The sequence below is a fragment of the Xyrauchen texanus genome, chromosome 1 (genome assembly GCF_025860055.1).
Source record: "Xyrauchen texanus isolate HMW12.3.18 chromosome 1, RBS_HiC_50CHRs, whole genome shotgun sequence".
NCBI lineage: Eukaryota > Metazoa > Chordata > Actinopteri > Cypriniformes > Catostomidae > Xyrauchen > Xyrauchen texanus.
The window spans coordinates 31,237,413-31,260,547 of NC_068276.1; the positions used below are offsets into that span (position 1 = coordinate 31,237,413).

The window sequence follows — 23,135 nt, forward strand, 5'->3', positions numbered from 1 at the left end:
TTAGATAACCCTCCATCCACCAGCACTAGGCAGTATTGGCAGGCAGCTCAGAGAAAAGTGCAAAAAAACACACAGGCCAAACAGCTTGCTTTGGAGAGCAGACTTGCAAGGCAGAAAAAGCTAGGTGTGTGAAGAGTTGATATGCAAGGTATATATTCAGCCGGTTGTTATCGCAAAATAAATCCAGACAGATTGATCAGGTAGTATCAGCCTAAGGGGTTTATTTTGCATTATTACACAGCTCTCTAGAATACTCTATTCTGATTGGTCAATGGCGCCATCCAGTGGTCAGATATTGATCTGTTACTACTGGGGCTTTAGATGTATCAGACCGCTCATCCGTGTTCTGTGAGCCGTCTTTCCTGCTTCTCAGATCACTATGTGATGATCTTCTTTACAAGTAAGCTAATAAACTAATTTAAACTCAAATCAAAGTTCCATGTGCATTTATTTATTTATTTTGACACCAAAAGAACTCAGACGCAAAACGTGCATGGATTCCAGCTCTTCAGCGATTTTCTTACATAATTTCAATAAAAATCTATATTTTATGTCCATGTATTTATTCATTTGGTTAGTAGCCATGTAATAAGCAGGATAATGTACATTCAGCCGGTTGTTATCACAAAATAAATAACAACCAGCTGTCTGTTCATTATCCCTAACATAACAACTGACTGTAGCCTACATTATCTGGCTTATTACACTGCTACTAATCAAATAAACATGAGGACATAAAATGTTGAAATTATTTTAATATGTGAGAAGAAAGCAATGGCTGAACAGCTGAATCCCACCACAGGTTTGTGTCCGAGTTCTGTTGGTATTTATTAAGTAAATAATGACCTTTTTGATATTCAGCCTATTAAAAGACTACTCACCAATTAAATAAAATAGTGGATTTGAAACATAGATTTGAGTTTAATTTTTTTTTTAGCTTACTTGTAGAGCTCACACGCAAGTAGTAGGAAAGATGACTTTCAATATCCGGATGACCGGTCAATATGCCTTAATCCCCGAATGGGCAGTTGTTATTGATGGCACCCTTGACCAATCAGAGTCGAGTATTCCAGAGACCCGTGTAATAACATGTGGATATAACATTACCCTGAGGGCAGGGTCTTTTTATCTGTAAAAGTGAGTTTAATACTGAGGATGTATTATCCTGTTGGATACATATAATGTTATAACATTATACACAGTAGTCCAGCAACCGCATGTCCATGTTAGCAGTCGCATTTACTAAAAAAATACAGAATCAAACCAATTGTACACACAGTGCAAAGTTAATAAGACATTTACTCGTAGCACATGTTAAGTGCTATTACCTTGGGCTGCATCCGAAAACGTAGGCCGCTGACTTGCTACCTTGCTGCCTAATCAGTTAATGGCTGAACTGACAACTGTTTTGAATGAATGCAACTTTGAATGACAGGAAACTGGTCTCTGAACAGTTTGGACCTTATTTTCGAATACAGATTCCCAGGCACGGATTTAGAAAGCAGAGGCTCCTGGGCACAAAATCTTGAAGCCACCCCAGAAATATGCTTGTGGAGACAGAGACGTCTGATAGCTCACCCTTTTTATTTTAAATAAATTTTATTTATTTAAGGATAGCAAGTGAACCCATCAGCCAGTTTGTACCAAAAGCACCCCAGCAATGCTCTGTGCAAGAGGCCTGCAAAAAATGTTTTTTAAAGATTTGGGCTCTGCAAAATTACACCCAAACAACAGTAGTTGGACCTTTTTGTTTGTATACCTTTTACTGATGTTTCTTTGCCATGTGTTCAACATCATTTGAAGCTCATTGGCTTGTCAAAGAAAAGAGTAATGCAAAATCAACTCCTTGCAGACAGACAGAAAGACCATAATCTGGCTGCTTTTCAGTGTTTCAACTCATTTGGACACTAACACACCTCTCCACGGAGGGAAGGACGACACAGCAAACAGGGCTTCCACTTCAGCGGTAGGCCTAAGGCTTTTTAATTAATAAACTTTTCTTTTCAACTTCACAGTCAATAATCATTTCCAGTACAGGCTTTCTTTGTCCCTGACTCTCTCTCTCCACTGGAGGTTCTGTGGCTGTTTTATGCCGCTCTCCCCGTGCTCACTGAAATTAGAGACAGGTGTTAGACATAATTTAGCTCAGGTGCACGCGCCTTTACCGCTTTCTCACCCGGACGAGCGCTTGACCACGCCCCCGCTGCCACAGACACATTGGTGATTACCATGTGTGAGGATATTGAAATGACTCCGTTTAAAAAAAAGTGAATTTATTTCCTTCTTCAAACTGTCATACATACGTCCCCTCCTTGCTGATGGTCTTCATATTAACCACTCTCATTTGTCTTTGCTGGCTGGACTTTTATCATAATGCCCAAACTTAAGGACATTGCCGATGCAAATGTATTGCAGAGTGTTTGAAGTTGGCCCAATAAGTTACTTTGCAAAAGTTTGTCATCTCATTCCACTCTTCTGGTCATTTTATCCATGTTCATAACATTTATGGAATCCTTCAGTCAGTGTTAGTTTTTTGTGTTTTAATATTCTACATAAAGTGTTTATGTAGTTAACCCTGTATGATTTTATCCAAGTTCAAGTGCAGTTTATCTGTAGTAGAGGTCGACCCATAGTGGATTTTGCGAATAATGATAACTAAAGTTTTGGAAAACACAGATAATTGATTAATCAGCCAAAAGGTTTTTTTTTTTTTTTTTTTTAAATAGAGTTATAAAAGTCATTCACAGACAGTGAGGCTACAAAACATCCAAAATGACTAAAACCCAAATGCAGTTTGTGCAACCAGAATCCCAAGAGTAACCAGAAAAATAATATTTGGAGCATAGCACAGGACTTTTAACCATAAACAAGCCCAAAGTACACCAGTGACTTTTATTTTGAAATGTTCTATATTTTTACCAAATTAAGTTTTTTTTTTATAGCCAATATATTCACCAGATGAAGAGTTATGTATATGTATTTTGTATAGATATTTCACCTGATGTGGAATTAAAGTGAAAATAAAAATATGCAACGATCAGCACCAATTAATCAGTAAATAAGTGTGTTGTAAAGAAAAAAACTGAACCATAATAATATTAGTGATGCATATAATAAAATATATTTTATTGCTAAAAATGTTTTCCTAATAAGTTTTTACTTCATCAAAATGGAAAACATTATCATAAATAAAGCAATTATCTAGGAGATCTAAAAATCAACTTCAAAAAAGATATATAGGTTACAAACTCTGTTTTCAATATTGTTTTGCCTCATTTTCTCTCATTCCTTTTTGTGTTGTTTAAAGCTTTCTTAAAGGGATAGTACACCCAAAAAATGAAAATTCTGTAATGATGAGAGAATTGATACAGAACAGAAATGATGATTTTTAGAATTTTATTTGAGCTCTGTAGGTCCTCACAATGCAAGTGAATGTGTGCCAAAATTTTGAAGCTCCAAGTTCCACAAAGGCAGCACAAAAGTAATCCATATGACTCCAGTGTTTTAATATATTAAGAACCGATATGATAGATGTAGGTGAGAAACTACAATTGCTTTTATTAGAAATTCTCCTCCCCACCCAGTAGGGGTGATACGCAGGAAGAATGTGATTCACCAAAGACTGGGAAAGTGAAGCTATAGTGGAGAGTGAATGAGCAGGGAGCAGAATTTATAGTAAAAAAAATTTAATGTAAATATGGATCTGTTTCTCACCCCCACCTATCATGTCATTTCAGAAGACATTAATTAATCCACTTGAGTCATCTGGAATACTTTGATGTTGCATTTATGTGGATTTTGGAGCTTAAAAATGTTGGCACCCATTTGGTCCATGCATTGTATGGTTAAAAACAGCTGAGAAATTCTTCTAAAAATCTTAATTTGTGTTCAGCAGAAGATAGAAAGTCATACACATCTGGGATGGTATGAGGGTATATGAGTAAATTATGAGAGATTCAGTTTTATAACTTCATAGTTATAAAACCACTGACTTGATAGGAAACAGATAGGCAGAGTACCTGACTAGGTTTGTTGAGAGAGGGACTTTTCCATGTGAACACTTTTCAATGGAGTTTCCATGGCTTTAATCTAGTAATAATAATACTATCCCTATTATGTCTAGTGAATTTTACAGCACAATGAAACTAAGATGATGTAGTGCAAGTCTGTGCCTCTGCATTTCTGATGTGGCAAGCAGACTGATCCAGCAGGGAAAGCTCACTGATCTCCTGCAGAAGTGCATAGAGGTTTGGCGTTTTGCTTTGTCTGAACTGCCTCTCCTCCCTACTCAGTTTAGGCTTCCTTGCCCTCTCTTGCTCTGCCTGGATTGAGGCCTCCTCTGCCCAACGCACTACTTCCTGAACCAACTCGGTCCGACCGCGACCAGCTGGCTGTGACTCGGGTTGCACAGTGCAATGGGGCTTGTTGCTGATAAGTTCCAGAGACAAGCTGTCGGCATGGCAACGGGAGGGTGCAATAGAGATACGGACCTGCAGAGGAAGAAAAACATGATGCAGGAGAATGATAAATGATAAGACTTCATTTATGGTAATAAACAATGACTTGCATACAGAACCTCTTCTGTCTGATATTATTTTTGCTGTTGGGATTTTCCTTACTGTAACATGGTCAAAGAGGTAAAAGGTTTGAGTTCCAGTGCTGGTGCAAGTGTTGATCCTATCAGGGTATCTCTGCAATGTTCCAGCTTGCCACTCGCACCTTCCATCTCCACCGACGCTGACCACCTTGCCCTCCCGATCCTTGAGGTACACTGCTCCCTTCAAACCATACCTGTGTAAATAGGTTATATAAATGTTACAGCAGTTTGACATCAAACTTCACAGCTTAAAAGCTTCACTGCTGTAAAGAAATGAGGTCAGACACATAAGTGGAAGCCATTCCATGGACCGCTTTAAACACATACAGTAATACCTTATATTTTATCCTAAATTCAACTGGCTGCCAGTGAAGCAAAACCAGAGTTGGTGATATGTGATCTCTCTTCTTTGCCCCAACAAGCAGCCTTGCTGCTGCGTTTTGAATTAGCTGCAGTCTTGAAATCGAGGCCTGACAGGATCCAAGGTAAAGTACATTGCAGTAAACTAAATGCGATGAAATCACGAAGGCATCACTTTCTCCAAATCATTTGCTGAATCAATTCGCTTAAGCTTAGCAATTGCTCTGATTTGGAAAAAGCAACTCAACCACAGCATTTATCTGCTTATCTAGTTTAAGACTCGGATCAAGGGCAACCCCCAAGTTTCTAACTTGACTCTGAAGATGGGCTGACCATGGACCCAGATCTCTTTAAACCTAATTTTACTATGCAATAGCAATTCTATCGAAATACTCCAAAACACCAAACACAAAAATGTTATTCCATAGACAGGTCATTACTGTGGTATGAAGACGAGAAAGCCATTAGCTCTGACAGCATAGATCACACCATCTGCTATGCAACGTTCATCTTTATGTGGATCTTTGTCTCGGAAAAAGAGGCACTGGAAGAGCTCCGTGGACTGCGTCTGTGCATGCTGCGCTGCCTGTCATACAAAAAAAACATTTATGCAAGAGTTGGGCCAATTTCCCAGACAGACATGACTGTTTTACTTAGCACATACATTGATCTTACCCTGTTTTTATTGTTGATATGTTGAGACAGCTCCTCAAGTTCTTTGTTACTGGCCAAGGCCTTGATTTGTGACCCTTCCTTCTCCAGCTGAATGGCAGCAATAAGGAGCCGGTGAACTATTATATCAGCATAGCGTCTGATTGGAGAGGTAAAGTGAGTGTATCGATCCAGAGCGAGACCTAGAAATGACATGAAGAGTAAAACACAATCTATACCTTCATTCTTTTCTTGATTCCAGAGAGTCTAAATATCACAATGCTACTATGTCTGTTGAAGTTATTTAATTATTATTCAGACTATAAAATGAGGGTTTATTGGCTTTATTGTCCATCAAAATGAATGAATTCTAAAAGCACTTTAAATCAGACGAGCAACCAATTTAACTGTTTTATGATAAGAACTGCTTCTGCTCTAAAATAATAAACTCCCATCATCTGAAATCAAACGATAACACATGATCTGTAATAATGAGAATCAAAGGCATTTACCATAGTGATAGTACTGCTCCTCTGTGCAGGTTCCTGTAGAGAAGTAAAGGGCATTAGACATGGCCTGTGTGGCCATCATTCTCAACATCCTGTTCACCAGGGGGTCCTGAGGATCCACAGACCGTTCCAGAGAATCAGCCAGAGCCCTGTTTGACCTAGTTCAAACAAAGTGAGACATGCAAGACATAAATGTTTGTGTATACCTTATTATACAACAGTTAGTTCCAGTTCTCAAATCTGATTGGACAAGACGTTCCATGAGTACTGATGTCTCACATCAGTAGTCACATGGGGTAACCTCCTCATGGTCGTGATTAGTGGTTCTCGCTCTCAATGGGGCGCGTGGCAAGTTGTGCGTGGATCGCGGAGAATAGCATGCGCCTCCACATGCTGCGAGTCTCCGCGATATCATGCATAGCGAGCCACGTGATAAGATGCGTGGGCTGACTGTTTCAGAAGCGGAGGCATCTGAGATTTGTCCTCTACCACCCAGACTGAGGTATACCGAGGTATAAACACTATTAACATGTAAGTGAATCTGAATAGCTTATTTCTTTAAATTAAATGTGGAGCTGGACACGTTTATTATTATTATTACTATGGAAGGCAGAAGGCAAACAAAAGGCAGTTTGTGGTCAACTACATCATATATATACAGTCAGGTCCATAAATATTGGGAAATCGACACAATTCTAATCTTTTTGGCTCTATACACCACCACAATGGATTTGAAATGAAACGAACAAGATGTGCTTTAACTGCAGACTTTCAGCTTTAATTTGAGGGTATTTACATCCAAATCAGGTGAACGGTGTAGGAATTACAACAGTTTGTATATGTGCCTCCCACTTCTTAAGGGACCAAAAAAACTATACACTATACTATACATTGTGATCAGTTGAATGCCAATTTCTTTCCATAAGAGCAATATCTGTACATTATTCCTAACTTTTGATTGGCAGTGTGTGTGTATATATACACACACACACACACACCTCAAAATTTGGTAGGGGTGGATAAATGTTCATTATTCACGATTCTTCAGACAAAATTTTAGTCTCCTGATGAAATTATATATATATATATATATATATATATATATATATATATATATATATATATATATATAATGTATTAATGCTAATACAATGATTGATGGATAAATATAGTAAGCTGTATTTGTGCAGAGTTCCACACAAACAGGTTTTCGCTCTGAGAAGTTTTGTCTCTTTAATTCTTTACGTTCATTAATTTATTGTGTCATCAAAAGCACTGCTTGTTCATTGTCGAACATCAAATCCTCCAAATGTTGCAGGACTCCTTGTTCCACTTCTATTCTATTCATAAAATGAATGTTTGGAAATCTAAAATTGATATTTCAACACTAAAGCAGAAGATATAAAATAACCGTCTTCAGACAAATGTTTTTGTGAAACATCTAATGCTTCTTTTCCACAGTACAGTATCATATATACACTCACCTAAAGGATTATTAGGAACACCATACTAATACTGTGTTTGACCCCCTTTCGCCTTCAGAACTGCCTTAATTCTACGTGGCATTGATTCAACAAGGTGCTGAAAGCATTCTTTAGAAATGTTGGCCCATATTGATAGGATAGCATCTTGCAGTTGATGGAGATTTGTGGGATGCACATCCAGGGCACGACGCTCCCGTTCCACCACATCCCAAAGATGCTCTATTGGGTTGAGATCTGGTGGCTGTGGGGTCCATTTTAGTACAGTGAACTCATTGTCATGTTCAAGAAACCAATTTGAAATGATTCGAGCTTTGTGACATGGTGCATTATCCTGCTGGAAGTAGCCATCAGAGGATGGGTACATGGTGGCCATAAAGGGATGGACATGGTCAGAAACAATGCTCAGGTAGGCCGTGGCATTTAAACGATGCCCAATTGGCACTAAGGGGCCTAAAGTGTGCCAAGAAAACATCCCCCACACCATTACACCACCACCACCAGCCTGCACAGTGGTAACAAGGCATGATGGATCCATGTTCTCATTCTGTTTACGCCAAATTCTGACTCTACCATCTGAATGTCTCAACAGAAATCGAGACTCATCAGACCAGGCAACATTTTTCCAGTCTTCAACTGTCCAATTTTGGTGAGCTCTTGCAAATTGTAGCCTCTTTTTCCTATTTGTAGTGGAGATGAGTGGTACCCGGTGGGGTCTTCTGCTGTTGTAGCCCATCCTCCTCAAGGTTGTGCGTGTTGTGGCTTCACAAATGCTTTGCTGCATACCTCGGTTGTAACGAGTGGTTATTTCAGGCAAAGTTGCTCTTCTATCAGCTTGAATCAGTCGGCCCATTCTCCTCTGACCTCTAGCATCAACAAGGCATTTTCAGCCCACAGGACTGCCGCGATACTGGATGTTTTTCCTTTTCAGCACCATTCTTTGTAAACCCTAGAAATGGTTGTGTATGAAAATCCCAGTAACTGAGCAGATTGTGAAATACTCAGACCGGCCCGCCTGGCACCAACAACCATGCCACGCTCAAAATTGCTTAAATCACCTTTCTTTCCCATTCTGACATTCAGTTTGGAGTTCAGGAGATTGTCTTGACCAGGACCACACCCCTAAATGCATTGAAGCAACTGCCATGTGATTGGTTGATTAGATAATTGCATTAATGAGAAATTGAACAGGTGTTCCTAATAATCCTTTAGGTGAGTGTGTATATATATATATATATATTAATAATATGTATCTGTTACCATATTAGTAGAGATCTACAAGGTTTATTAGCCTCATATTGTTCGTAAAGTATTGTTTTGTTTTTTGTATTGGTCAAAATTTCTATACTGTTACATTCCTAAATATTTAAGACTTTTTCTTGCATTTTACCTTGTATCAATACTGAAGCCACGGGCCTTGGCACTTTCAATTAATTGATTGAAGAACTCCTGTTTTGGAGGTGGGTGATGGCGCAGAAGTGCTTGGTGTGGAAAGCTCTTCTGTATCTTGCGTGCCACCCAGTGGTTGGCATAGATCATACACTCTGCCACAGTCTCATGAACCTCCAGAGGTTGTTTGGGGACCAGGGCTGTGATGTTCTTTTCCTCATCCAGCTGAGCCCTCACCTCCACCCCTTCCAACTCCAGAGCACCACCCTTATCCCTCTGTGCCCGGAGGTGTCTGGCAACCCTGGTCAGGGTCTCCAGGGCCTGTAGGAGCTCGGCCAGTTTCAGGTCCCGCTGAGAGCCCTTGAGCTGGGCTAGTTCAGGCACTTCAACCACTTCCCCGTTCAGCAGGCTCTGAGCAAGCTCATAATGAAGCTGATAAGACGAGCGTATGAGAGTGCGGCCGTACCAAACCATACACACATCCAGAGATTCAGCATCAAGCTCCCACAGCACACTCACAGCATATCTGGAACAAACAGATACTACAAAGCGTCACTTAATATGCTCCTGGAACCTGAGGCAATTAATAGAAAAAGATTTGTTCATAACTTACCGGTCCACTCCTGCAAGGAGAGAGCACAGGTCAGCACTCAGTACTGATGGCAGCATGTCATATCTGCGGTCAGCCAAGTAGTATGTGGTTGCTCTGGGTTGAAAAAAGGGGATACACAGTGACATTAAGATGCTATTATAAACACAGACAAATACACATTCACCACAGAGATTTTATAATATATGGCATATAATTATTTGCTATAAGTGTGGCTAACAAAACAGGAAATGTAAATAAATTACTGATCTATCATTTTATAAACACCATTGCTCCATTGTAAGCTGACTAACTGATTAATCGGCATACCTGGAGCGTGCCTCTATGTCTGTAAGAGAGCCCTCTCTGACAAAGTGAGTGACGTCAGCAATGTGGACACCCAGCTCTAGACGCTTCCCAGGCAGAGTCCGTACAGATAAGGTGTCATCCACATCCTCACAGCCCTTAGGATCGATACTGAACACCAGGTGAGTGTCCCTCAGGTCCCGCCGAGAGGATACCTCACTGCTGTCCATCTGCCATGGGTTCTCCTCTGTGTTAACTGGCATCTCTCGCAACTGAACATACATGCATAAACATTGCTGTTCATGGTAATGCAGATTATTCTTGCTGTCTTGTTCTACTGATACAGATTGAAACATTTAGCTGGCACAACTAACCAATATCTTTTATTATTTACAAGTTTTTTAAAGATAAATGGCAACACTTACAATAAGGTTGTATTCATTAACATTAGTTAACATGAACTACAGCATTAATTAATCTTGTTTAATGTTGAATTCAACATACACTAATACATTTTTTCAATTAAAAGTTGTATATGTTAACATTAGTTAATGCCTTTTAAACCAACAATTAAAATAGATCTCTTCTATATTAACATTAAACAAAATTAATAAATGCTGTAAAATAATATTGTTAATTGTTAGTTCATGATACCTAATGCATCATATTAAAGGAACGTTCCGGGTTGAATACAAGTTAAGCACAATCAACAGCATTTGTGGCATAATACCACAAAAATTCATTCGGACTCATCTCTCCTTTTCTAAAAAAAAAAAAAAGAAAAGCAAAAATCAATATCACAGTGAGGCACTTACAATGGAAGTGAATGGGGATACTTTTTAGAGGGTTTAAAAGGCAGAAATATGAAGCTTTTAATTTTATAAAAGCACTTAAATAAATGGTTCTACTAAAACTTGTGTATTATTTGAACTATAAAGTTGTTTAAATTGTTATTTTTAGTTTTGGGGTTTGTTGACATTACATCGTCATTGCAACAATGTTGTAAAGTTGTCTATAACTTTACAAAAAAGGTTAGTAAGTGATTTTATCACACTAAAATCATGTTTACACACATACTGTTTTTGTCTTGTTGCAATACTTTTGAAAAAGTGTGTAATTTTAATGTTCAAAAATTGGCCCCCATTCACTTCCATTGTAAGTGCCTCACTGAAACCCAGATTTTCCCTTTTTTTTAAGAAATGAATGAGTTTAAATACATTTTCATAGTAATCAATATAATGCTACACATTTTTGTATTGAACTTCGAACATTCCTTTAACAAATGGAACCTTCCCAGAAAAAACTATTCAAAGATTGACATTAGAAATTTCTCCCGTTTCTTATCTCAGATACTCACATATATGGGACAGTATACTTGTTCCTGTATGACCTCTCACCTGTGCCTCTGAGAATGGTGGTGCATGGATGCAGTTCTCCATCAGGATGGTCTGAATTTCAGTCTCCAGTTCTCCTGCCTTCCCCAGGACTCTCACACAGTGGCCATTTGGGTAGACAGAAGTGCTCTCCCATGAATCCAGACGCACAATAATCCTGTGGTCCTATACCAAAAATATGCCATTTAAAAGGAGACACATACAATATATTTAGTCAACACTAATTTTGAGATTACATAACATGTTGGTTATCACTCAACAATATCTGGTTCAAATAAACTAGCCTTTACTGAATAGCATAATTCTATTTCAAATGCTAAATTATCTCGACCTGCAGTGCCTCAGCCTGCTGTGTGCTGATGCGGATTTTCGGGATGCGGTAGTCCCAGGGCACAACCAGAATCTTCTGTGAATTTCGGCTCTGGGACTGCACTTCCTCAAGAGGAGGAACGCTCGCTACGTAGTCTCTCCAGTTCCTCTGCAGAACACCCACCACCCTGCCTATAAGAAAGAGAGCGAAAACATGTATACTGTCAATGTGTATGTGCTTGTGTATACTGTAAGTCAGTCTATCATTGTGAAGTACCAAGTTCTGCTTAGACCACATGTTATAACTATATAAAGTTCTAATGATGGTTACCTGTGGGCATGGGCTGGCTCTGTGTGTCCTCCTGTGACCGCTCCTCCCCCTGACCCTCTGTTAGTGCCATGGTCCGGCCCTTCCACTCGTTACATGGCAACAGTTCTATGACGACCACATCTCCATGGACTGCACGGTTACGATGCTTCATTCCGTTGATCAGCACATCACTGTTTAGCTCTAAACACAGGATAATAAAGACAAGGTCAGGTAAGGTAAAAAGGCATCGGACACTATCAGTTATCATTAAAATAGACCTGTATTCTTGCTGGTAGAGCCCTCATAACGGACAAAAGCTTCATGCTGTGCTCGATGTTTGTTCACACTGAGATTGCCCTTAAAAAGGTAGAGAGTGGATTGGAATGTAATTTCTGTAAGTAAACTGTATCTAATCATTCACCCTCACGTTGTTTCAAACCCGTATGACTTTCTTCCATGGAACACAAAAGGAGATGTCACACAAAATATTAGGGCCTGACAGCCTCAGTCACGTTACGGCTCGACTCAACTCTGCTCGCTTCACTTTTCTGAGCTTGCTTTTCCACTGCAGTTTAGTGCCGCCTCAGCGTGGGTGGGATTATCGGATGATCGTCATAGTTGCGCCACCTCTACTGCCGTGACATCAGCTTAAACACGACACAAACATTACTGACCATAAACAATAACACAACCGCTAGCTGTTATCTACTAGCTCATTGTGCTGCATAAAGCAGTTGTTACATGGTGATTTTACACAAGTAAACAGTTAAATTGGCCTGGTTGTTTTAGAAACAAACTTCCAGTAGCTGGTCAACTAAATAAAGTGAAGCTTTCAAGCAGAGTATAGAGTTAACATAACAAAATGTACAATCCTCCATCGTGGATTCCAACAATGCCGTGGCCAAGTCCAGGGTACTCTCCCTCCCATTGCTCACCGGTCTATTGCCATAGATAGCGTCCATTTGGTCGAACCACTTCCACTTTCTTCTGTTTGAACCACTCTGGCTGTTGTGATCCTTGATATTTCTGTAGTCACGTTTCGTTCATCACTAATGAGAGGACCACGGCGTGGTTTTGCGCACAGCCATTTCTTTTTACAATTCGAAAGTCACGGGAACAAATGATACTGCTATCGCTGTTGCTAACTTTAAAACTAGCGGGTTGATGTTGCGTGTGGCAAATCCAGTAACGCTTGTAGTGACGATTCTCTCTGACCAATCAGTGATCTGCAGGGTTTTGACGTCACATTTAGTATTGGCTTGGCTCGCTTGGAACCTCGACCGAGGTGGTACTAAAAATAGTATCAGGTACCAGGTACCATCCACACTGGAAAACCCCCAAAAACATGAGTAGAATCGAGCTGTACCATGCAGTGGAGAAGCCCCAATTGTGTCCAAGATCTCCAGGACAATAAAGTCATATGGGTTTGGAAAGACATGAGGGTGAGTAAACAATGACAATATTTTTGGGTGGACTATCCCTTTAAAGTAACAAAAGGATCTCTAAATGATGGGGACTAACCTGGATGTACCTGCCAGATTTAATACCAGCCTCCAAGACCTCCGCAGGCAAGTGTTCAGCGTGCACTTTCTCTACTCCTTCACTCTCTCGCTCTTGCAGGGTCTGAGCAATGGAGTTATACAGATCTTGGGCTGCCTGCAGGTCTGGACAGAAACTTTTCAGGTACTCCTACAAGTGCATACATAGATGTTATTAATGGGCTGTTATTTTGGTCTTAATTTAATGCACTCTAATTATTTCTTGAAATGCAAAAAGGTGCACTCAGTTGACTCCTCATCCCATCGATCACAGTGGTAATGCTGGTTTTGGACACATATCATCATAGATACTGGATGTTTGTTTCCAAAGTGCTTCCGCTGCACACCAAAGATGTTTGTTTTTCCTCTGTTTCGTTACTTTTAGTCTGTGTTTTTCTCCGTCTCGTAATACACACATCCAAATTAAGGATTTTCTTGAATTAATCCAACAAATTTTCACACACATTGTTGCGACCAGGACTGTGACCAGGAAGCCGTGACTCACAAACTCTCTGCTAGCTGTAGACCATCCGCACTGTACGAGCTGCAGGTAGTAGTGGTTTGTTTTATGACTCCAGCTGTGACTTCTTGTTTGGACATTTTATCTTTACACTTGGACTCATTCTGTTTGGATATTCTGGTGGATCACACTCCTGTTGATCAATCACCATACCATCACTCTGGACTATACTGTTGCCTTGGGCTCCATTGTTGTTTGTATTAAGTATATTGTGCTTGTTTTATTTGCTTGTCTTGTTTTCATGTACTTTAATGTATGAGCATTGGCTAAAAGCCCTATATAAAGCAAACATGTTATTATTAGTGGTAGTGACTGTATATTGCATAACACAGTCATGTGCTGTCAACATGGCAGCATCCATGAGGGGGCGACACACTCAATTTAAAATTAAACATATTTTATTGGGTTTCTGATATAACTGGAGTCTTTGTCTAATGTGTGTACATCATTTTCTAAATATTTCTAAAAGATTCTGTTCATGTCTTTATGTGTTAATCTTTTTTATTAGCAAAAACTGACTAAGTGCCCCTTTAATTCTGTCTAAACCCATCCCTTCTCAATTTTCATAAGACAAACATTGCTGATTTAAAAGGAAATAAAATAAAAGAGCATACCCGAGTTGAGATGACATACACTCCACTGTTTAAGGCATTGCATTCTGATATCGCGTCGCAGTCTTCCGTAAGCATTACGACCGGCCTAAGTCCAGCAAGATGATTAAAATACCAAACTGCTGCATGGTACACACATCTGGAACAAAGTGAACAAAAAATACAATTATTACTTTTAATGATTGAACTAGTCTGCAGCTAGGATCAGTCATCTGATCAGGTTGACTATTCCTTATTTGCTTAAAAAATGAGGGGACGTACTGCAAACTCCTATAATTTCTTGCCAATTCAAGTTGAAATGCATTTCATTCAACCTAAGAGATTGATCAAAGATCTTATGTGTTTTAAATCGTATGTATTATGATGAAAACAATACATTTAAACCTCACCTTGTATGCCATTTGTCCTGAGACTCGCCCTTGTCTCTGGGGCAGTAGCAGTCCTGCTGAAACTCATTGGCAAACAGCACACAATCATGGCGAGGGTCCTTCAAGAGAGCACGCAGTCTATTATAGTGCCTGCACAAAGAAAAGATAGCAACCATCTCAAAACAATGAAACGTATCGGTTACCTAACGTAACCTCGGTTCTCTCTAGATGAGGGAACGAGTATTGCGTAAGCTAGCTTACGCTACGGGAAAGATTCATCTTTTCTGAGATATTGAAGCCAAAAAATTATCCTTAATTTTTGTATCCATTGTCAACGCAGTGCGGCAGCTGCAGACCTTGAGCGGGCTAGCTAGCGAGATCATAGGTTGCTCTGCGGCAACTGCTGCAGCCTATAGAGCGAGATTGGGCTGAACTCGCATCCAATGAGAAGCGTCCGGCGCTCACTGCAACAAAGCCCGCCAAAATGGGCGTGACTAGAGTGCATATAAGCGTAGTTCAGTAGGCTGGAACCCTGGTTTTCATTGACTGAAGCGAAAAGTCGCTGCGTGGTGCGAGACGCGGCGGCTACGCAATACTCGTTCCCTCATCTAGAGAGAACTGAGGTTACGTTAGGTAACCGATATGTTCTCTTACAAGAGGTTCTCTCGTATTACGTAAGCTAGCTTAGGCTACGGGAACCCATTGTCAACGCCGTCGTGCCAAGCATCCACTGTATGAGCCCCAGGGAATTAAGGGGGACCGGGGAGCCCTTATGAGTGGGGAAATAATATTTGGCCGGCAAGAATGCGGGTCATTGATTGTGTAATACATAAGCACATAGTGGGAAGGGAGCGACAGAGCGGCGGTGCCGGTCTGTGTGGAATGTGTCCCATCAGTGCAGCTCACCAGGGGAGCTGTAGCGTGATAAACCGCTAGTAGTTTTGCCTGCAGAGCGGGCACTTCCATATTGTAAAATCTGACAAAGGTGGAGGGAAGTCCATCCGCTGCCACACATATGTCGTGAATGGAAATCCCGCTGGACCATGCCCACGAGGATGCCATGCCTCTAGTGGAGTGAGCCCTAATGCCCAACGGGCATGGCAGGTCTTTGACGGCGTATGCAGCAGCAATAGCGTCCACTATCCATCTAGATAGTGTCTGTTTCGATGGCGAGACCTTTGGTGTGCCCTCCGAGCGAAGCGAAAAGCTGCTCAGAGCGTCTGAAAGCGGCGGAGCGCGCAGTATACAATCTCAGTGCTCTGACCGGGCAAAGGAGATTGGCGTCGCGTTCAGCTATCGGGTGCTGGCAGCGCCGATAGGGAAATGACCTGTGCTCTGAAAGGAGTACCGATCACCTTGGGAACATAGCCGTGTCTAGGCTTTAAAATGACCTTGGAGTCACTTGGTCCAAACTCAAGACACGCAGCGTGACAGACAGCGTGGAAGGTCTCCCACACGTTTGACTGATGACAGGGCAGTCAGAAAAGCGGTTTGAGTGAAAGGTATTTCAAATCCACGGATTGAAGTGGTTCGAAAGGGGGCTTTCATAGTTTCGAGAACTATAGAAAGATCCCAGATAGGAACCGATGGAAGCGCGGGGGTTCATCCTTCTAGCTCCCTGAGGAAGCGGATGACCAGCTCGTTTTTACCCCATGACTGGCGTGCAGGGGTTCAGCGAGCGCCGCAGCGGCCGCCACTACACTTTGGCGTGGATGGGGATCTGCCCTTATCCAGCAGCTCTTGTAGAAATACTGAGCAGCGACGACACCCCACATGTCCAGCGGGTCCAGGTCTCGGTCGGTGCACCATTTTGAGAACACAGACCATTTTGGCGCATAGAGTCTTCTCGTGGAAGGGGCTCTAGCGTGTATGATGGTGTTTATTACTCCTTCTGGCAGAGCGACAGGTAGTCGTTGATCACCCACGCATGCAGCCCAGTGCTCTGGGTGGGGATGCCAGATTGTGCTGCGAGCTTGAGAGAGGAAATCTGCTCTCACTGGGATGGGCCCGCGGCTGTCAGTGACAGCTGCGTAAGCTCCGGGAACCATGTCTGATTCTCCCAGCGTGGGGCTATGAGGAGCACCGAGTGGCGCGTTCCCTGATCCTCTGCATTACCTGTGGCAATAGCGAGGCGGGAGGGAAGGCGTAAGCGGGCGTCTGGGCCAGTCCTGGGCCAGCGGCGTCCTCGCTTCGAGAAAAATATTGGGCAGTGAGAGTTCTCTTTGGATGCAAAGAGGTCTATCTCCGCTCTGCCGAATAGGTGCCATAGCGTCTGGACTGTTTGAGCGTGCAGGGACCATTCCCTGTGGGAATATTGTCTCTGGACAGTCTGTCGGGCCGTCGTTCAGGTGGCCTGGCACGTCGCGTCACCCTCAGCGGCGCAGGTGGCACTGGGACCAACTCAGTATGCGTTTAGGTCAGATGGAAGAGGTTCCTGGATCTGACACCGCCCTGGCGGTTTAGGTAGGATACCACAGATCTGTTGTCGAGCGGACCAGGGCGTGGTGACCCTGAATGACCGGGAGAAAGCGCCGCGGCGTGCTCGACCGCTATCATTTCCAGACAATTTATGTGAAGGAGCTTTTCCTGAACTGACCATAGGCGAAAACCGGAGAGCCCTCGCGGACCGCGCCCCAACCCGTGTTGGACGCGTCTGTCGAGATGACTTTCGGCGAGATACAGCTCCCATTGTCACTCCCGCTGATACCATTCGGCCACTGTCCAGGGCTGCAGAGCTGAAATACAGGTCTGAGTCACCTTGATGGGCTGGCGGCCTGTGGCCCAAGCCCGGCGAGACGCGGTGTTTAGCCAATGCTGAAGCGGGCGATGTGCAGTAAACCCAGCTGAAGTACTGCTGCGGCTGAGGCCATGTAGCCTAGCACTCTCTGAAATTTCTTCAGAGGTGTGAGGCTGTTCATCTGAAATGACGCTGGCTAGTCGCTGCACACGGCGGCTGTGTAGATAAGCGAGCCGTCATTGCCACTGAGTCTAGTTCTATTCCAAGGAAGGAAATTGCCTGACTGGGCTGTAGTGAGCTCTTGGTCCAATTGACTGCAAGGCCCAAACTGTTCAGATGACTGAGGAGAACTGTCCTGTGAGACAGAAGCTCCGTATGTGATTGTGCCAAAATCAGCCAATCGTCCAAATAGTTCAGAATTCGCAAACCCTGACTCCGCGAGGGTGCGGCGCCAGCGTCCATGCACTTCGTGAAAGTACGAGGTGCTAAGGACAGGCGAGCGGAAGGGCGGTGTATTGATAAACCTGGCCGTCGGCGAATCTCAAGAATGGCCTGTGACGGGATTTATCTGAATCTGAAAGTATGCATTTTTCAGATCGAGAGAAATAAACCAGTCCCCTAGGCACATCGCGCGAGGAGTTTGCTGGTTGTAAGCATTTTGAACGGTCTTTTGCAAGCGCTTTGTTCAAAACCCTGAGATCTAATATTGGTCTGAGGCCACCGTCTTTCTTGGGGACAAGAAAATAACGGCTGTAAAACCCCGACTTCGCTCAGGGAGGCGGCACTCTCTCTATGGCCCTTTTGCACAGAAGGTTTGCTATTTCTGAGCGAAGCATGCATGCTGCTTCCGTGTTCAAAGTAGTTTCGAGCAGCTCTGAAGCAAGGAGGGCGGCGATCGAACTGTAGCAAATAGCCCTGTTTTATTGTGCTTAACAACCATTCGGATATCCCTGGAATATCTTCCCACGCTTTGAAGCGTAATGTTAGAGGGTGAATGGCCAAATCGCTCTGATTGCCGCTACAGCAGCTGAACAGAATGTGTGGCGCTTACTGTGCTTATGCTGGACTGCTCGCGAGACAGCATGGACAGGCTGTTCTGTGAGTGACTTCCGATTGAGGCAAATGGGGAAAGAGTCACGTCTGTTAAGTGATGCGTAAGCATAGCCACGAGCACGGGACTTACATACAGAGAAGTGTTTGCTGGCCGTGTGACAGAGCGGGCAGAGAATGGAGCGCGCGCGTATTCGTGGCGCATTTATTGACTCTAACACTCGAGTGGTTCAGTAACCGCTTTTGAGTGTGCTCTGATGGGGACACGGGCGTGTAATGCTTGTGTGTAGAGGTGAACACTAGATTGTGGGCACATTTTCTACACATAAGGCTGGTCGTGTGACAGAGCGGCCAGAGAATGGGCGCCGCGACGGATTAGTGGGTGCGTTTATTAACCCTAACACTCGGCGGTCGTAACCGCTTTATGTGAGTGTGCTCTGATAGGGACACGGGACGTGTAATGCTTGTGTGTAGGGGTGAACACTGAATTGTGGGCACATTTTCTACACATAAGGCTTTATTTTGAGTCGCCGTGGAAACGGCGTTTGAGTGCAGGCAAGCGGGTAATATCACCGGCTTGTTGGCTGCTGAATCCACCACTGCAGTAGCCTGAGAGAAGGGGACTGACAGGGGCGAAGCTTTGACGGTGGTCCGGCCGTGGCGGGACTGAGCCGTCGTTTTCTCAACAACGCTAGGAGGACTTCGGTTGCTCAGGTTTCAGTACAATCTTAGGCCGAGGCCCGCAGAGGCGGCGGTCTGCGGCGGCTGTCTGAGCCTCGATCGAGGCGGCCGCCCTGTCGGCGCTGAGAAGTCTGGCTTGTTGAGCTGGGCACTGTGAAGAGGCTCGTGCAGGAGGCTGGTCACGTGGGCGGCCTGCAGAGGAGCTAGCGCGACGAGGCAGAAAGAGATTCATGGCTTGGGCTCGGAACGGTCAACAATGCCACTCACCGCGGAACCGAAGAGAACGGACAGAGAGAGCGGCGCGTAGTGCGTTCAGCTTCTCCCAAGTCGGCTAGTCAGATCTGAAACAGCCTCTGTCTGTAAGGCGGCCATGGAATGCAGAGCAGTTGCGGCTTGGCCGGCGGCGGTATAGGCGCGCCAACACAGGCGGAAGTAGTTCTGCAGGCCTTAGGCGGGAGCACCAGCTTAGACCGCCATCTCGCGGAGGGCGGGCAAAGGTGCGGCGTGGAGTCTGTTGGGAGCCTGCTCAGGGGCGGTGACCACTCGAGCCCGAGGCGGTCGGCGGCCTGTGTGAGGAGGCGTTAGTTCCCCGCCGACTCGGGCGGGTCCTGCTGGATTCCTGGGCGAGGAGGAGGCGTGTGAGCCTGACCACTCCTCGCTGTCGAAGCCATGATGGAACAGCCCTTATCCTCCGCTTCTTCGTCCGAGATGGCAGCAGAGCAGCCGCTCGGCGGCAACTGCGCGTCCCGGTGGGCGGGGAGGGTGAAGGCGATGCTTCGAGGGAGGGCTCCGGCGAGGCAATCGCTTCTACCACTGGTTCCGGCAGCCTTTGAGAGCGGCGCTTTTACTGCTGCGGCTAAATGGAAGTCGGCGGCGGCTCGGTCCTGAGCGCTCGAGTCGAGCCCGCGGGGTCGACATCGAAGCTCCTCGCAGAGATCGCATCCGCCTTCAGCGAGGCGAGCTCTGCATGCCCCAGTCCCAGGCAGAGAGCGCAGATGACGTGGCGGTCTCCGGTGCTGAGAGGGGCGGCATGAGGCGCAAGTGGAGCGAGGCATCTTTAAAAGACGCTCGTACTCTTTTGTGAAGTTCATAAGAACTAGCTTGCTTTAAAAGGATACGTCGCTGGATGGCGTAGCTTCGCAGGACGGCTGAAGGTGGCGAAGACGGCCGGCTTCTTCGGCGCTGTCCACGCTTGCTTGATGCCCCTCGAACGGCGACGCGGCTTCCAGTTCAGAGATGCGAAGAGTTTCAGCCGAAGAGATGAAAATCAGGGTTCCAGCCTACGAACTACGCTTATATGCACTCTAGTCACGCCCATTTTGGCGGGCTTTGTTGCAGTGAGCGCGGACGCCTCTCATTGGATGCGAGTTCAGCCCAAGCTCGATCTATAGGCTGCAGCAGTTGCCGCAGAGCAACCTATGAGCTCGCTAGCTAGCCCGCTCAAGGTCTGCAGCTGCCGCACTGCGTTGACAATGGATACAAAAATTAAGGATAATTTTTTGGCTTCAATATCTCAGAAAAGATTAATCTTTCCCGTAGCGTAAGCTAGCTTACGCAATACGAGAGAACCTCTCGTAAGAGAACTATGAAAGCAATCATTAAAGAAATCCTTCCAATTCCCTAGTTGCTTTACTCACTCAAAACAGAAAGGGGGAATGTCCGGCCTCAGGGCCACGAGATCATTTTACATGGCCTGCAACGCCATTCAAGAAATAATATGTGAAGCAAAAAATGGCTTTGATTCCATTAATTGCAAAAAATAGTGATTCGAAATAATTGTAAATAATAACAACGCAAGATATTGTATAATAGAAAGATCTTTAAAACATATTTTTTCTTGGTGCATGAGCACATAGCGGAATGCGTACATTAATTTGAACCCACAATAACAAATTGCAAGCAATTGTACAGCTTGCGGACCATTTTGTAAAAATTTGAAAGGGAAAAAGGTTCCCTTTTTTAAAAAGGTTTTAAAAGTACAGATTATTCAAGCATGCACAATTTGACAAATACCAAATAAAGTGAAGTCATGTATGATGTTTGAGCGGCTGACCTGCGTCCACGGGTGTGCTGAACAATCTGGTAGGCAGTCTGGGTGAATACGACCCCCTGCAGCTCCCTGAACTCCAGAATCTCCAGGAAATCCCGAACCACTCCCACATCCGGAACCACATAGTGGGTCACATCGCTGGACAGCACCTTTCCATCTATTGGAGCATAATTGGTCACCTTAAGTTTATTTTTTTTACATTTAAAGACATTTACACGTTCAAAATCCTTAAACAATAGCACATAAGCGCTTTCCATGTTGGTCTAGTAAAAGGTTTGTGAAGCTGGTTGACAAAGAAAGTCTTACTGCTAGATCTGGTAAATAAGCCTACAGGGCAGTGGGGACACCAGCACTTAAAACATAACACAAACGACATTTTAACAAAACGTTAGGACAGAAGGGATATTATATTGCAAACCATTTATTATGTATGATTTTTTACAATTAAGAACACATTATCAGAATTCTAAAAACGTTGATAGAATTAATCTCATGATAAACCAACGCTACAAGACAACATTTTTACGCGTTAAAACGTCAGTACGCATGTGCCATTATCAGTTCCCTCCCTAACTGTGATGGCTGACTGTATGAATGTTCTTACTGTTCGGACAATTTGCAGGACAGATTGAGCTCCAACATGGTATCCCTTTTCTCACGTAGTGCTCTCGGACCACACGAACCTTTCTACCCTTTGAGCTTTTCAAATGTAAAACCTTTTCGGTTTTGATCATGGCCCGATCTTCTGAAACAACAACAGCAGCCAACTTCGTCAATTCTTCTTCGCTTTGTTTATATCGCTGTCTTCAATGTGTTGGGATGGAGTCTGCGCCATCTAAAGGGCTGGAGTGTACAAACGAGGTCTTGCTTCAGGGATTCGTGATCAATACAAGTTAGGCTCAATTAACAGCATTTGTGCCATAATACTAAATATCACAAAAATTATTTTGACTCGTCCCTCTTTTATTAAAAAACAAACACACATGTTCAAGTGGATACTCCAAAGTCTCGGGTTACACTGCGGTACTTGCAAAAGAATAATAGGGTACTATAGGGTCAAAGGCTCCATTGATTTTATTTTCACCCAAAACACTAAATAGTAAATAAATATAAACTTCCACAGCACTTTAATAAACACCCGTTTGTCACTATACACTGGAAAATATTCCTGTTGAGACCTAAAGTTTGATTTTCAGGCAATTTTGTCTAATTTTTATTATTATTTTATTTATTAAAAATATATTTTAGATGTTTTAAATGTTGCACATTTATGTAGCTAATGAAAATCCCTGAAATGAACAAATTTCTTCTGAGACAAAATATTTATTTATAATTTCCAGTTTTGTTTAAGGTAATTATAGCAAACATTTTCCAATAATTGTCTAATAAGGATAGTATTTGGGGTAAAGAGACTTTTAAAAAAAAGTTTTTCCTCGCTATAATGAAATCAAGAGATGAGATTGTGTGAGAGGAGATGTTAAATTCGACTGGTTTGTGAAGTTGCCTTTTTACTGTCTCTAACGACTGTGGTATTCGCAACCTGGTCATAGAAACATGTTACAGTAAATACATTTTTTATTTTTATGTGGCCTGTTGTACGCAACTGCATTTTCCTGGTGGAATAAGCACTAGAGGTGCTCGTTCTCGGGGAACTGAAGGGGTCTCCCTCGCCCCTGGCAGCGGCC

General features: G+C 43.3%; 1 protein-coding gene across 1 annotated transcript; it reads right to left on the reverse strand.

The window, feature by feature from the left end:
- Positions 1-1,808: 1,808 nt before the first annotated feature.
- dis3l (DIS3 like exosome 3'-5' exoribonuclease) lies at positions 1,809-22,228 on the reverse strand. Its single transcript, XM_052129556.1, has 17 exons — positions 22,055-22,228; positions 21,454-21,607; positions 14,954-15,082; positions 14,568-14,703; positions 13,417-13,584; positions 12,174-12,252; positions 11,917-12,096; positions 11,608-11,777; positions 11,280-11,441; positions 9,907-10,154; positions 9,601-9,693; positions 8,989-9,513; positions 6,121-6,275; positions 5,633-5,811; positions 5,398-5,543; positions 4,620-4,791; positions 1,809-4,490 (listed from the first exon to the last, which is right to left on the reverse strand). Exons 1-17 carry the CDS (start codon positions 22,182-22,184, stop codon positions 4,146-4,148), a joined length of 3,171 nt encoding a protein of 1,056 aa, XP_051985516.1. The 5' UTR covers positions 22,185-22,228; the 3' UTR covers positions 1,809-4,145.
- Between the last annotated feature and the right edge of the window lie 907 nt (positions 22,229-23,135).

Excerpts from the sequence above, each read along its gene's own strand:
- dis3l (XM_052129556.1), bottom strand. The coding sequence starts at position 22,184 with ATGATCAAAACCGAAAAGGTTTTACATTTGAAAAGCTCAAAGGGTAGA. Across the intron at positions 11,778-11,916 it reads GAGCCAGCCCATGCCCACAG|GCAGGGTGGTGGGTGTTCTG; the intron begins GTAACCATCATT and ends TCTTTCTTATAG. Across the intron at positions 5,544-5,632 it reads ATATCAACAATAAAAACAGG|GCAGCGCAGCATGCACAGAC; the intron begins GTAAGATCAATG and ends TTTGTATGACAG.